This window comes from Centropristis striata, chromosome 7 (genome assembly GCF_030273125.1).
Source record: "Centropristis striata isolate RG_2023a ecotype Rhode Island chromosome 7, C.striata_1.0, whole genome shotgun sequence".
NCBI classification, from domain to species: domain Eukaryota; kingdom Metazoa; phylum Chordata; class Actinopteri; order Perciformes; family Serranidae; genus Centropristis; species Centropristis striata.
The window spans coordinates 3,656,733-3,673,494 of record NC_081523.1 but is presented as its reverse complement, the minus strand read 5'-3'; the positions used below and the strand labels follow the sequence as shown (position 1 = coordinate 3,673,494).

Genomic DNA, 16,762 nt, shown 5'->3' with positions numbered 1-16,762 from the left:
TTTTCCAGTATCTTACACCTGTTGTAGATTGCATGTTTTAGATGAGTACTTACATACTAAAAGGGGAGATTTCACTGAACCATACCAACAGAGATGGTGTTACACTTTTAGGAGGAACGCTCTGCATTTCAGATAGGCTACTCATTATTTTTTACATTAAACATGTGATTATCTATAGTCTATAGATGGATATAGTCAGATTGCAAGAGAAATACAGGAAGAATTTCAAGCATTTACAAGTACTTTATCCAAAATCAAAGCACTTTTTAAACCTTGAAAATATAACATTTAAATTCAAGCATTTTCAAGGATTTCAAGCACCCGTACAAACCCTGAATGCAGCATGTGTTAGCTACTCAAAAAAGTATCGATACTAAAACGTTGTATCCGGATACGATACTCATTTTCAAAAGTATCGAGTAGCTGAAGCTTGTTATCATAGTTGCAGTTTATTTTTGCACAACTGTTTTTTATTATAAATATTTAACCTGTGGTTCTGTTCATTTTTACATGTTGCATTTTTCTTGTTAATAAAAATATTTCTGTTAAATTTTGGGGTCTGTTTTTATCCTTGTGGTATCGAAAATGGTATCGAGTATCGAATATCGGTATCGAGTTGAACATTTAAGTATCGTGACAACCCTAGTTAGCACGTGTTAGCATGTGTTAGCACATGGAGCCATAAGCATCCTCTCACCTTCGTTTGCGTCCAGCTGCAGCTTCAGGATGTCCTCGGCGCTTCCGTACTTCATGACCGAGTTGATGGACGTGAGCGTGCTGACCAGCTGGCTGTTGAGGGATCCAAACTGGGACTGGGGCTGCCCGAAAGCGTCCGCGAGCTCGCTGTAGTTCTCCGCTAGCAGCATCTGTTGCTCCTGCAGCAGCTTCTGCACCCTCTCGATGTAGTGGTCCAGTCCAGCGCCGCTCTGGGCCTGAGCCTGTAGCGGTGCAGCCTCGGCCTCCACCTCCACAGCGTGTTGGACAGGTTCGGCCGGCTGGGAGGGCCCGCACGCTATGTTCCTGGTTTTTAATCCCACCAAGAAGTTCTCATGGATACTAACTGGTCCCACCCCGCATTCTTTGGTTTTAGCAGAGCTTGATTTGCCAAGGAATGACTCCACGTCTGTGGTGGTTCCCACAGCAATCGAACGCATCTTTGCCGTTGAGTGAACATCTTTGATGAGTCCATCTCCGGCGGCGACCGTCCGCGTCTCAACCACGGCCGTGTTGGTGTGCTGGTCGCTTGTCGTGACCGGCTCCATGTCCGTGAAGGAGTCTGTCAGGACGACTGTTTTTGTGTTTGTGGATTTGCTTGCGACTTCTGTCTCCGTATTGGTCTGCTGAGTTGCAGACTCGGGAACAGCCATGACACCAGAGTCCACTTTGATGACATAATCCGGGTCGGTTCCTTGCGTCACCAGCGTCTTGACGGGACTCACGGTCACATCCACCGAACAATCTCCGCAGCCGACCGACCTCGACTCTTTGATCAACTCCGTCATGGGTTTGCAGAGAGCCAAGCTGTCCACCGACTCCTCCGTGTTAACTCCCACTTCACAAACGTTCAGCTCCACGCCGACCTGCTGGTGGCACGTCTCCACCCGTCTCCCGACACACTGGTCTTTCACGTCCACGCGCTCATGCACCACCCATCGGTCCATCGGGATCTCTGGGCCCGTACCGACACTCTGCACACTGGGACGACAGGACACTCCTACAGTGTGGCTCTGCACAGTTTTAGCTGCGTTAGCGTGGCTGAAGTCCAGATCGTCACCCACTCCCTGGCTGCGTGTCTGGACTTTGGCCTCCACGCAGGCGTTGTACATCTCCGGCCTTGCCATTAGACCTTTGTCCGCTTTCTTCTTGTTTGACCCGCCGGCCGCTTGGAGCTCCAACTTCAGCTTTCCCATCTCTATTTGGTGAGTCGTTTCTTTCAGCTGCACCTCCAGGCGGTAGATCTTCTCCTTGAGGGATTCGATGGTCTGCTGCTGCAGCTCGATCTCCCTCTCTGCCTCCGTGGTCATGCCCAGCATGGCCTCGGTCACGCCAACCGCCGCGCTGCACATTTCCCGCCGCTCCGTCGATACTCCCACATCCCGCAGACAATGTTCACTCGTCCTCTGGGTGACCGGGAGGTTGTTCATGTTTTCATCAGTGACGGTGCCAATGGACTTCTGGTGGGCCTGGTTCTGCGTCGTCTTCAGAGGCCGAGTTTCGTTTTCATTACCGTCCTGGGTGGTCTTCTCCAGAGCTTGGACCTCAGCCGCCAGACGCCTGAACTCCTCCAGCCGCTGAGCGTTCTGCTCCTGGGCTTCAGGCTCCATTATGTGCAGCTCCGTTTCCTTCTGGATGGGGCCCGGGTTCTCCATTTGGTCAGCGCTGCCGACGCTGTAGGAGCGCTTGCGAAAGCCACCAGGACCTTGATTTTTGGACTGAGCCGCCAATTGTCTTTTCTCTTCCTGAAGAACGGCAATCTTAACCTGTAAGATAGGAATGGTTTTCACCTGCTCCTCCAACTCTTTCAGCTTCTTTAAGGCCACCACCATCTGCTCCCGGATCTGCTGAAGGTGCAGCGGGCTGACGTTGGTCACGGGCGTGGCCATGCCCGAGCTCATGGGGCTGTGGCGGATGGAGCTGCCCACGGATGGCGGGTAGTAGAGGTTGTACTCTCCGTTGGGGAGGTGGCCGTTGACGGGGAGGGGATGATGGGTGCTGGGGGAAATCTGGCTCGGGGCCATGGAGCCGGAGTAAGAGGACAGCGAGCTGCTGGAGCCCATGCCGCCGAAGCTGGCGAGACGGCGGCGGGGCATCGGCGGCTCGCTGTGCGGCTGCATGAGCAGACGCTCCTGCTCGAGACGGAGACGCGTCTCCATGAGGGTCTTCTCCACCTGGGGGTTGTGGCGAGGGGCAAACCTCGGCGAAGGAGGCGGCAGCAGCAGCTTCTGCTCCGTGATGCTCAAGTAGGACTGCTGCGAGGGGGTTTCACAGGTCGCTCTGGAGAGGGTGGGGGTCAGCGGCGCGGCGCCCTGCGGCCTGGAGCTGAAGAAGACGGGGGACTGCTTGCCGTCGCTGTTGGAGGAGGACAGGGAGTCCGTGGAGGTCCATTCAGCCTGGGTGCTGCCCCGAGGCACCGCCAAGGGTTTGGCCACTTTGGGCTTCCTCTGGATACTCAGCTTCTTAATGGTGTTGCCCCTCTCAATGTCGTCGACATATTTGAGGAAATCCAGGTCTAGCTGATAACCGTAAGGAGTCTCAACATAGTAGGGAGCCACAGAGTCCTTCTCGTCCTCTGTGCTCGGGCATCTTTGTCCTCTTTCTGAAACAGAGATGAAAAATCAAAATATGAGTTTGGATTCTAGTGTTGCTGCATGTTCGACAAATGCATCATGACTTGACAAGTAACTATCACAATTGAAAAAGGATGCATTTGTTGCCTTGCAGCAGAGCTGTCAGGTAAAGGGTTAAAGGGTTTCCTCGGCCGCTGACAATCACCGTAATTTAAAAGTGCAAGTACAAACACGTCTCAAGTTTCTCACGTCTCTGCTGGAGAAGCGTGAGTGATAATAATTTTTGGCAAGGAGGGGTGGTTGAAGTCAGCCCAAAACTATGTGACATGCAAGTATGCGAAGCAAACACAAAACAGCAAGAGGCGTTAAAAAAGAAAAAAAAAAAGAAAAGCAAAGCAAAAATGTTGGTTTACTTGTATAATTTCACCCTGGTGAGGTTTGTGGACAGCTTGTGACAGATAAACAGGCTGATGTTTGCAAAGATTGGATAAGAGACGAGCCAAAGGGGTCAGAAAAACACACAAAGTCAATATATTCCGTTCCAAAATCCATCTGTTGTGTCAACATCTGACACTAATTAACAATAAAGTATTGCATTTTGAGCAAAGTCTGAAGACAGAAATGAGGAAAAATATAGGCTGCAATGAATTTCTAAAGTTCATACACTTTGTACAGATCATTTAAAGCTGCTTAGAGTCCAAACTCCACACACACACACTCACACAGAGCCAGTCAGCTTTCCAGGCCATTAGGAGACTCCACTACATTCACACCGTGTTGGCTAAATGCAGCGTCTTGTTCTTGGTATGCCAGGAACTCTCGCCGACTAAAGCAAACACAGGCTGGAAATAAACAGCCAGCTCTTCCTCTCCGGTCCACCCCACCGGGCTACTACTTTCTTCTCCTCCCTGTCAATCTTTCCCATTCACAGCTACAACAGAGGAGGGAATTACAAGGCTTAAAGCCTGCTGCTAAAACCTCAAATCCATGTTGTTGAAGCTGCACTCACCTCAGAGCAGCAGCACTCTCCCCATTCCTCCTTCACTCCTTTCCTCTCTCTGCTGGACAGGACTTAACTCAACTGCTGTTTCTTCTCACTCTGTGCACTCTTTCTCAATCCTCGCTCCACAAGGAGGGGGGGGAAAAAAGTTCCACTATTGGTGTAAACTGCTCTGCCGCACTATTGGACAGCTGCCTCGTCCAATCCTGTGAGGCTCTGAGCCCAGAGCTTCCCTTCCCAAATAAGAGTCCAGTTATTGAGCTGAACTCAGGACAATAACAGCCTGTTGTTGAGACGAATAGCTCTGCTACTGTACATGTCAAACTTTCACACTCTGGTTTATACTTTGCAGAACAAGCTTTCACCAAGTAGAGCGTTATTTAGTCCAGTAGTTCTCAACCTTTTTGAGTAGCGACCCCCATTTTAACATGCATGTTGTCTGCGACCCGAGCTCACTGAACAGAATTTCACGCGCACAGTTCAGATTAAAAAAAAAAGGACACAAAATGACCGCAAAAATACATAAAATTAAGCAAAAAAGGACTCAAGTTGACCACAAATTGACCAAAAAAGACACAAAATGACCAGAAAAAACACAAATTGACCACAAAATGATAAAAAAAAATACACAAAATAACCAGAAAAAACACACAATGACCAAAAAAGACACAAAATTACCAAAAAAAGAAACAAAATGACAAAAAAAGACATCAAAGGACCAAAAAGACTAAAACACATGAGCACTTTAACACAGTGAAGACAGAGCTGACTTCCAAAATGATTTGTCGACCCCCAGAAATCATCTCGCGACCCCAATTAGGGTCGGGACCCTAAGGTTGAGAATGGCTGATTTAGTCGATTCCAACTTTCACAAGTATGTATCAAAGGTCAGTTTGTGTGTAAATAAAACTCCTGATGCAGCTGGCTGCAGACTTACTTTATTGATTTTAGTATATCTTAGTCCAATGAATTGTCAGAATGTAGTGAAATTGCTTGTGAAAACAATTTAGGCTGAATATCAATCTACGATATATAACCGGCATATTATAAATATTTAAATATTAGATATTTTTATCACAAAGTGAGAGCAAATGTTCAGTCAAAGTCAAATATGACATGTCACAAGTAGTTTTATTGAAACTGTTTATTTAACTGAACATAAATACTGTATAACAACAGGAGTACCTTTTAAAAAAAAATCAAAGCTCCATAAAGTATTTAAATATATATATTTTTTTAATTAAAGCTGCAGCTTACCTGAAAGCAAAGATTACACTGTGATCTTTTGCTTTTATTTATTTTTTAAATATTTTTAACTATATTGATATATGCGATATGGCCAAAATTCCATATCACATTTAAAAAATATATCAATATAAAAAATATATCGATATATATATCGATTGATTTTTTGGAGATATCTTGGAACACAACACTGGGCTCTTGGAACTCATACTGCACATTTTTCACTTTTTTGTGACATTTTATATGGGGAAAAAAAAGACTAAGCAGGAAAATAATTTGCAGAAAATAATCATGAGCTGCAGCCCGACACCTAAGATATTACTGATTAAAACGTAATTTAAACTTTTGCAAATATTCGTGCAGGTTTGTTTGTAAAACCAAACCGTTTCTGTTCATTTTCAGGAACAACTTTTTAGTTCACTTCCCAAAACAACACCCTGAGCTGTGTTTTCTCTCCTGATCGGACCTGAAATAAGCACATCCTGTTTTTTTTGTCTGATATAAATAATCTGTGAGGCAGCACAGTCACAGTCCAGTGCTGCTGTTCCCCTCTGCCCCAGCCATGTTCTCTCACACACACACACACACACACACACACACACACACACACACACACACACAGGAGTGATAGGCGACCCTCTGGTACGGCCAAGACCCCGAACAGCTGAGCGATGACCTCATCAACACGGGACAAGTGAAGGGTCACGTTCCAGTGACGGGCCGGGAGTCTGCTCCAGTTATCAGCAGCTGTTACATTGTCAATGTGACAGAGATTACACAACAGCTAGACAGCCAGCAGAGACAGACAGCTCACTGTCCTCTCACCATCTAAAGAGCTTCTTTTCATCAATGAATATAAAATGGGTTATCCTTTAAACGTTTCACAGAGTCTTCATCCCCACCTCAAACTGTCTGCCAGTGAAAGACACATTTTCTGGAGATGATGTGCATGTTTTTCTCCAAATTGAGCTCCACCAAGATGAGTCAGCACAGCAAGTATTTAAGGGATTTTAAAAAGGGACCTCCACCCACATTAAAGTCCCCTCTTTACTTCCCTCTGCATTAGTGAGTAGGGCTGCACGATTATGGCCAAAATGATAATCATGATTATTCTGATCAATATTGTAATCACGATTATTCATCATGTTAGGGAAAACATCTGTATTTTTATTGCACTACTGTTAAACAAACAATAGCAACAGTTTTTAGTGTCTGGTGCTTGTTGTAAACAAACAGAGATCGCTAAGTGAACACCTCCTGCAGCAGCAGCACATACACACTGTACTGCTACAGAGCTAACTGTTAGCCTGTTAGCACATACACACTGTACTGCTACAGAGCTAACTGTTAGCCTGTTACCACATACACACTGTACTGCTACAGAGCTAACTGTTAGCCTGTTACCACATACACACTGTACTGCTAAAGAGCTAACGGTTAGCCTGTTAGCACATACACACTGTACTGCTACAGAGCTAACTGTTAGCCTGTTAGCACATACACACTGTACTGCTACAGAGCTAACTGTTAGCCCGCTAGCACATACACACTGTACTGCTACAGAGCTAACTGTTAGCCTGTTAGCACATATACACTGTACTGCTACAGAGCTAACTGTTAGCCTATTAGTAATTTGCAGACTGGACGCTAAGGGTTTAACATCCCCTCCGGCTCTGCAGCTGGGAGAGACTGCTGCAGGAGGACTGTGCCGCTTCGACTCGTTCTTACTCTTCTTAACGAGCCTCCGGCCCCCGCAGCTCGTTAAGAAGAGTAAGAACGAGTCTCCAAAAGTCTCCAATAACACCAGAAAAAGTTGCTGGATTTGTCACCAGTCGCTTTTAAAAAAAAAAAAAAAGTCTCTAAGGGAGCCTGAAAAGTCGCTAAATATAGCAACTAAGTTGCTAAGTTGGCAACACTGCTTCGCCGGCTTTTACAAATGTCGCGTGTTGTTGTGGCGTCGAGTACTACGTCACATCCTGCTTAGCGTTCTATCCAATCAGCAACCAGGCTTTTTTCAGGGGAGAAACACGGCCCGCCCCCTGGTGGTTGGTGGACTACTGGTGTAGAAAGTGTTGATTAGATCTGCAGGAGAGACGCATTTTAAAATGGAAATATCGCCGACGATCAGGTTAATTTAATCGTGGAGGCCAAAATCGCAATCACGATTAAAATTTGATTAATTGTGCCATTAGTAAGTGTAAATTTTAATAGTAAAGTACAGTAAAAACACTAATCTAATATGCATTATATTGAAACCAGCAATTCTGCATCATGATGACTTTTAATTTTTGGTACTTTAAACGTGCAATATTTGATTTTCTGCGGCTACCGCCAACGAAAATGTTGCTGTTAAACTTTCTCACTCAGATGTTTCCAACAGAAACCACGTGCTGACTGAACGATGTTGCTCTTTAATTAAAAGTCAATTACGCTGATATCTAATTATTCACACTCCACTTGGGAGCCAAATAAGCAGCAGTAACAGCAGCACATGTTTCCAGTTTCTGCGTAAAATCCCTTTTAAAACACATCAGAACATCGGGGCTTATCATGACTCGTCTTTTTGTGAGAAATAAAGATATCTTGTTTGATTTTTCTGTATTTTTTGGCACTCGTGCATCTCAAATGTTGCACCAACTGAAACCTTTCTGAACCTCCTTTTCAGTAACTTTAAGCCCCTGAACTCTCTCGCTCTGTGTGTGTTTGCTCTTAAAATACTGCGCTGAAGGCCAACTTTGGACCCTGATGTTGAATCTGTGAGGAAAAATATACAACCAGGGCTTGGCTTATTTTTCACCGGCTCTGTAAAAGTCTAAATTTAGAGCTGACAAAAGCCTTTTAACATCCTAACAGTTCCCCCAGAGACTGAATGCTTTAAGCTACTGGCTCTAAAAGTGTCCGACAGTTGTTTGTTATGCAAACGGTGCACAGAAACCACTGATTTATTCACTCTGAATCTGTTTCTATTTACTTCGACATTACACAGTTCTTTAGGTCAGTAGTTCCGCACACTGAACAGAATCTCACATGTACAGTTCAGATCACCCAAAAAAGAAACAAAATGACCAAAAGAGACACAAAATGACCAAAAAAAGACACAAATTGACCACAAAATGATCAAAAAAGGAAACAAAACTACCAGAAAAGGCACAAAATGACAAAAAAAAATTCACAAAATGACCAAAAAAAGAAACAAAATTACCAAAAAGACAGAAAATGACTAAAAAAAGTCAGAAAATGACCAAAAAAAGTAAACAAAATGACTAAAAAAAAGACACAAATTGACCACAAAATGATCAAAAAAGACACAAAACTACCAGAAAAGACACAAAATGACCAAAAAAGACACAAAATTATCAAAAAAGAAACAAAATTGCCAAAAAGACAGAAAATGACTAAAAAAAGACAGAAAATGACCAAAAAAAGGAAACAAAATGACCAAAAAAGACACAAATTGACCACAAAATGATCAAAAAAAGACACAATATGACAAAAAAATGACATTAAGTTACCAAAAAGACTAAAACACATTAACACATGAACACTTTAACACAGTGGAGACAGAGCTGACTTCCAAAATGATTTGGCGACCCCCAGAAATCATCTCGCGACCCCAATTGGGGTCCCGACCCCAAGGTTGAGAATAGCTGCTTTAGGTGATAAAATACAGCTGATAATGCACTCAAAGTATTGTGTTCAGTGTAGTATTAGGTAGTATTATAGACATAATAATGTGGCTGTAGAAGTAAAGTTTTCTTCTTTTTGGAGAGAAATAACTTGTTTTGTACCGGGCTTCATGTTTTCTCATCCTTCTAGGTTAAAACAATGAGCCATTTTAGATAAAAGATGAAACTATTCATCTTTTATTTCATCAACGCAACAAAAACATGAAATTATTTTTCTCAGTTTCTCATCTTTGTAAAGTTTGAAGGCATCAACTTGGCCTCGACGGGTTTGTCGAAGGCATTTTTTTGTTTGTTTTTTTGTTTAATAAACAAAACATTTAATCAGTTTTTCTTTCAGAAAATTAAGATGGAACAATGATTCCCATGATATGTATAAAGTCATTTGCCTTCCTGCATCTCTACCTCATCGTTTTTATAGTTACTTTGAGTTTAATTCTTAATATCATGCACATCTTACAAGACGAATGAATGACTTACATATTCCTTTCTGTAGGACTTCTGTTGCTAAATTCTCATTTATCTATCAAGGTGCGGAAAAAGAATCATGTTCCTTTTTAAATTAATTTAAGACCAAGCTCAAAAAAATCCCTACGGATGTTCTGATCACCTTTGTATCATAGTGTTTTGTTGGCTATGTGCATGAATATTTGCAAAAGTTTAAATTAGGTTTTAATCAGTAATATCTTGGATGTCTGGCTGCAGCTCATGATTATTTTCTGCAAATTATTTTCCTGCTTAGTCTTTTTTTCCCCTACAAAATGTCACAAAATAGTGAAAAATGTGCATTATGAGTTGTGCTCCAAAAATCAGTTTATTATCATATTTGAGTAAAAGCAGCAAATTTAAGAAGGTGGAACCTGCAAGCTATGTAATTTAAGTAAAGTGTAGTTATTTATAGGTTTAAGAGGGATCTTGATCTTTCCTGCACATTTTTTATCAGTTTCTTGTACTGTTCTTTCTTTATGATTGTATGTTTTTTAAGTGCAAACAACAATAAATAAATAAAATATTACAAGATCACGCAAGAATTGGGCATCATCTTGCCAGGCTCCAAGTAATATTGAGAATTTCAATCATTCTGACCAAGATAACGGAGACATTAAATGTTAATTTTGTCCCATGCTTAATCAAAGTTAGACTATAATCAAAAAAACCTTAAGGAAATATCTTTTGTTAGAACTGTGGAGGAGTTGAAGCTTTTTCAGAGGCTCCAGATGGATCTTTATGCTCCTGAGACACTTTATGTGGATTTATCCTTTAATTATTTCTCTATTTTGACATTAAACCCATTGTAACAGCAGTAAATAGTGAAAAGCTGCAACTCTGAGCTGAGAATACAAACAGATACTTCCTCACAATTGTACAAACTGAGTGGACAGAGACGTTACACACTTGTACTGGTGTCTCACAGACACACAGCTGCACAGAGGAAGAACACAATGTCTTGCTCTACTACTCTCAGCTGGAATATTAAAATATATTATCCAACATTCACAGTATATATGAGCTCTAAAGCAGGAGCCTTAAACTCAAATTACCTGGGGGCTGCTGGGGGCAGTATCAAAATGACCAAAAAAAGTCACAAAATGACAGAAAAAAAACTAAATTACTTAAAAAAGACACAAAATGACATAAAAAGACACAAAATGACCAAAAAAAAAAGACACAAAATGACCAAAAAAAGTCACAAAATGACAGAAAAAAACTAAATTACTTTAAAAAAAAGACACAAAATGACCAAAAAAAGTCACAAAATGACAGAAAAAAAACTAAATTACTTAAAAAAGACAAAATGACAGAAAAAAAACTAAATTACTTAAAAAAAGACACAAAATGACCAAAAAAAAGACACAAAATGACCAAAAAAAGACACAAAATGACCAAAAAAGTCACAAAATGACAGAAAAAAACTAAATTACTTAAAAAAAAAGACACAAAATGACCAAAAAAAGTCACAAAATGACAGAAAAAACCTAAATTACTTTAAAAAGACACAAAATGACCAAAAAAAGACACAATGACCAAAAAAAAGACACAAAATGACCAAAAAAAGACACAAAATGACCAAAAAGACAAAATGACCAAAAAAGACACAAAATTACAAAAAAAGACACAAAATAACCAAAAAAAGTCACAAAATGACAGAAAAAACCTAAATTACTTTAAAAAGACAAAAAATGACAAAAAAAAAGACAAAATGACCAAAAAAAGACACAAAATGACCAAAAAAAAGACACAAAATGACAGGAAAAAAATGAATTTCTTAAAAAAAGACACAAAATGACCAAAAAAAAAAGACCAAAAAAAGTCTCAAAAAGACAGAAAAAACCCAAAATTACCACAAAAAAAAGACACAAAATGACCAAAAAAAGTCACAAAATGACAGAAAAATAAATAAATAACTTAAAAAAGACACAATTTATATTTCATATATATATGTATGAAAAGTGCTATATAAATAAAGTTTGATTTGAACTTCCTCACAATTGTACAAACTGAGTGGACAGAGACGTTACACACTTGTACTGGTGTCTCACACACACACAGCTGCACAGAGGAAGAACACACAGTGCTGCTCACACAGACTGAGTGAGAGTAAAGTATGGAGCCAGCAGCTGGGTGGAGGGACTCTGGTGGCTGCAACACTTGTACAGGTCCGTTCTCATCCAGCCAGCCTGGTATTTCCTGGCTCTGCCCGTCAGCTCTATACGCCTAATTACTCACTAGAAGAGTGGAGGCAGCGTTTGATCAACGCCTCACACTGCTGCAGCTCAACACCATGCAGGAACACGGACACATCCGTTCTTATTAGAAAAAAATAACAGGAAACAAGACAAAAAGACAATAAGTGCATTAAAGCTTCACATTCCTGCCCTTTTCAAACCAAACGGAGGCAGCAGAGACGGAGCAGACTGATGTATGAGCTTCTTGTAGAAAGTCACAGGGCCGTGCCAGACTCTGCTGCCAAATTCAACAACTTCACTCTGTACATGATGATGCAGCCTGGAGGAAATGTTTGGGCTTCCTCTGCAAACACCAGGCGCTTTGGAAAAACCTTTTCCCCTCAAACCTTTTCTCATAGATGGTCAAGCAAAACTATCTTAATATTTAGCTATTTTAGTCATTTTTACAGACCTCTTATCAGAACATGTCACTCTAGTGTCACGCATGTTTTTTTTTCTGTTTTTTTTTTTTTTTTGCAACAGGTTTGTGTGGGCTTTGTTAATGTTTGTATACAAATAATTGGTCTATAGCAGGGGTCTCAAACTCAAATTACCTGGGGGTCACTGGAGGCAGTATCAAAATGACCAAAAAATGACACAAAATTATTGGAAAAAGACACAAAATGACAGAAAAAACTAAATTACTTAAAAAAGAAACAAAATTATTTTAAAAAAGACACAAAATAGCCCAAAAAGACACAAAATTATTTAAAAAAAGACACAAAATTATTAAAAAAGACACAATTATTAAAAATAGAAACAAAATTATAAAAAAGACACAAAATTACCAAAAAAAGTAATTAAAGGGACCTTTCAAATAAAACTCAGTTTGTTGCCTTTGCACAGAGCAAAGCTAGCAGTTTCCTTTAGTTTCAACTCTCTATGCTAAGCTAAGCAGCTGTTTTATTAGAAAAATACACACATTATGCTGTTCTTCTTTTTCTCCCTCTGCATGACAAAAATATCAGTCACCTCTGAGAATCACTGGGAATTAGTCATTTATATTTCAGACATGGTGCATGCAATACAAATAGCAAACATGCCAGCAGTGAACCAGCAAAAACTATTCATATTGCACATTAAAAGTGACCCATTTGCTATAAAGCAATAAAATAGTTTATGTAGTGCACAAAGCTGGATCCAATTTGCCTCATTACCCTGCATGCTCTGCAGTGTGACCACTGTATTGTAGATGCAAACTGCCTGCAGAGGACCAACAATAAACAGATTAGTTCCCACTAAGTTACTGTAATTTAAGTAAAGTGTAGTTATTTATAGATTTAAGAGCCCTTTGGGCTTTTTGATCTTTCCTGCACATTTTTTTTTTTTTAATCGGTTCCTTGTAGGGCTGGGCGAGAGGGACCAAAAGTCATATCCTGATATATTTAGGCTGAATATCGATATATATCCCCATATTTTATCACAAAGTGAGAGCAAATGTTCAGTCAAAGCCAAATATGACATGTCACAAGTAGTTTTATTGAAACCGTTAATTTAAGTGAACATAAATACTGTATAACAAGGAGTAGCTTTTTGTTTTATATTGCACATAAAAAATTACCCATTTGCATTTGGAGTGGCTAATCCAGATAGTGTGAAAAGTAGTGATGAAGCTATTAAAGGCTATCTCCCTTTCAACATTGTTAGCCAGAAAGCTAATTCTACAGTCTTGGAAATCTGAAAGGGCTCCTACATTCGAAATGTGGTTGAGAGAGCTGGGAAATGTATTACACTTGGAGAAAATCAGGTACATCATATCTTCTAAAGAGGATATCTTTTTTAAAATCTGGCAATCTTTTCTTGATTTAATGTCTAAAAACTGAATTAGTGCTATTCTGTTGCTGTGCCGTTTATGTTATAGCCTTGTTTTGTTTGTCTCGTGCCAAAAACTCTGTCAAAAAAACAAACATGTATTGTTCTGTGTAGCTCCACCAACTGTCTCTAATTTGTATATATTTTTCTGTTATGAAAACAATAAAAATAAATACACAAAAAAATTACCCACTTGCTATAAAGCAATAAAATAGTTTATGTAGTGCACATAGCCTCATTACCCTGCATGCTCTGCAGTGTCACCACTGTATTGTAGATGCAAACTGCCTGCAGAGGACCAACAATAAACAGATTAGTGCCCACTAAGTTACTGTCTCACTTAAACAAACCAGTGGAACATCTATTCATCAAACACTGTTGTGTAAAGACACCAAGAGTCCAGTGAATAAAACAATTATCCTCTTTAGTTTACAGAGACTCAGCACCCTTCCCCTTTGGCACACATTATTAGAAGCTAACACACACACACACACACACACAATAGGAAAGTGAGTGATGGGGCGCAGTAATAAAACAGTTCCACGGGGTATTTCTAGTGGCAGCTGGGTTTGAATGAGCTGTGGGGGGTCGACTGGTTGACCGATGCTCTCTGTGTTTCTGTCCACTAAGACTGGCGGCATTCACGCCAAAAACATGGCGGTCTGCTCCGAGGCGTGACTCAGCCTGCAGGGTTCACATCTTAGACACACTCATCACAGGAGGAAAGATGCTTTTGGTGTCGTGGTTTTCATTTTCTTTACCAGATTTGGGTTTTTTTTAACCCTCTGGGGTCTGAGCCTACTTTGGCCGTTTTTGAATACTTCTGATTTTGCCCTTCATGTATCACATAAAATATGTTTACTATACCCATATTATGTATCCATTTTTCTTCACCTACATGATCTGACAATTATTTTCTCAGTTTAACCTATTTCATCAACATATTGAGCCCCAAAAATACACAAAAATCATGAAATCCGAGTTGGAAAATGATACTATTTGCTACAATAAAATAGGGTTGTCAAAAGTATCGATACTCAAAAAAGTATCGAGACTAAAACATTGTATCCGGATACGATACTCATTTTCAAAAGTAAGTATACATAAGCATAGAGTTAATACGTTTACATAAATGTTGGTGACTGAAAAGTGTTATTTTCCCAGAATGAAGCAGAGAAAAGTCGACCTGCAACCAAACAGCAACACACACAGTCAAAAATATTGTTCTAATTGTTATTGTTTATTGTATTTATTTATTTTGTGCACTACCTCAGACCTGAAGCTTGTTATCATAGTTGCAGTTTCTTTTTGCACAACTGTTTTTTATTATAAATATTTAACCTGTGGTTCTGTTCATTTTTACATGTTGCATTTTTCTTGTTAATAAAAATATTTCTGTTAAATTTTGGGGTCTTTGTTTTTATCCTGGGGGTATCGGAAATGGTATTGAATATTTTCCTGAGTATCGGTATCGAGTTGAAAATTCGTGTCAACCCTATGTATCACATAAAAAATGTTTACTATACCCATATTTGGTATCCATTTTTTCTTCACCTATATGATCTGACAGTTATTTTCTCACTTTAACCTACTTTATCAACATATTGAGCCCAAAAAATACACAAAAATCATGAAATCCGAGTTGAAAAATGATACTATTTACTACAATAAAAACGACAAATTTGCTCAATGAAATGTTTTGGTACTTGAAAATAAAAACTAAATATAGGATGCATATATCGTTTTTATTTTTTATTTTTAACTCTCGTTTTTATTTTTATTTCAGTTAACGAAAATGTTTTTTCAATTCTAGTTTTCGTTATTTCGTTCGGTTTGGTGAGAAGGAAAATTTCAGTTTGGTGAAAGAGAGAAACATAAAATTCAGAAGCTGTTTGCTTGTATTTTTCCAGTTTAATAAGATAAAATAGGTGTAGGAATGTTTCCTTTATTTCTTCCTCCACACGAGCTTATACGACGAGCAAACAGCAGTGGGAGGGGCTGTTTATGTATCTTATTGGTGTATTTATTTTTACATTTGCACACTTTGTATTTGCAATCTTCCTACAGTAAGTGCTACACAGCAACTTCCCTGGCTGGTGATAAACTAAACTTTATCTTATCTTCTTCACTTCTTCACTGTTTAACTTTACACTGTACAAGGAGACAAGCTATCAAGGCTAACAGCTAAAACCTTACAGGTTGTAAAAAAAAACAACCACTAGATACTAATCTCTTAATGCAACTCACTACTATTTCATTAGGCATCTTTCAAATGTGTTGTTTGTTTGCAGTTGTTTGTATTACGATTTCTACAAAAGTATGAAGCCCAGGCTGCAACAGCAGACTTCACAAAGCTCCTCCAGAAGCTGTTATGTAAATTAAAAGATTAATCCTTAATAGGACACTCATTGAAATACTTGCAAATTACAAATTTCAACCCTAGAGAATATTGGAGGATATTACATACTGCCAGAATGTGTAAAAAAAACAAAACATACGGACCCGGGGGAGGGGGGTAATATTTAGATTTTAAAAAAGCAAATCTACGAGAAAAAATGCGCAGATTTGGGAGATTTAAAGTGGTGAATCTGCGAGAAAAAAGTTGTTTTTTCCCACTTTTTTCTCGTAAATCTGCAACTTTTTTCTCGAAATGTTACCCTCGTAATGTATTTTTATTTTCATTCATATTTGGCCCTAATATGGCGTCATAGTCAAGTTCTCCTGGTGCAAGTCACTGAAGAATAACTCTGTTTGTACGACTGTTTCTTGCTGATTTTTTTTCCTACATTTTTAATTTTTACATTGGAGGTCCAGGTCAATAAAGTTAATATTATTATATGATTATCATACTGATTGGTAGCCTGATCTTTGCTGATTAGCTGGAAGAAATCCATGTGGTTCTACGACCAAACAGAGAGACATGGGGACCTCATTCTGATATCCACTGAAGTTACCAAATATAGTTATTCACCTGATAAAGGGTTAAACTGAACTTGTGTACATGTGTAA

General features: G+C 39.7%; 1 protein-coding gene across 2 annotated transcripts in view; it reads right to left on the bottom strand.

Annotated features, from left to right (window-relative positions):
* kank1a (KN motif and ankyrin repeat domains 1a) overlaps positions 1-16,762 on the bottom strand; it is a 110,032-nt gene that overhangs the window by 20,542 nt on the left and 72,728 nt on the right. For both annotated transcript variants that reach the window (XM_059336284.1, XM_059336285.1), the window contains exon 4: positions 698-3,316. In XM_059336284.1, coding sequence (XP_059192267.1) covers positions 698-3,316 — 2,619 coding nt within the window. The remainder of the gene's footprint in view (positions 1-697; positions 3,317-16,762) is intronic.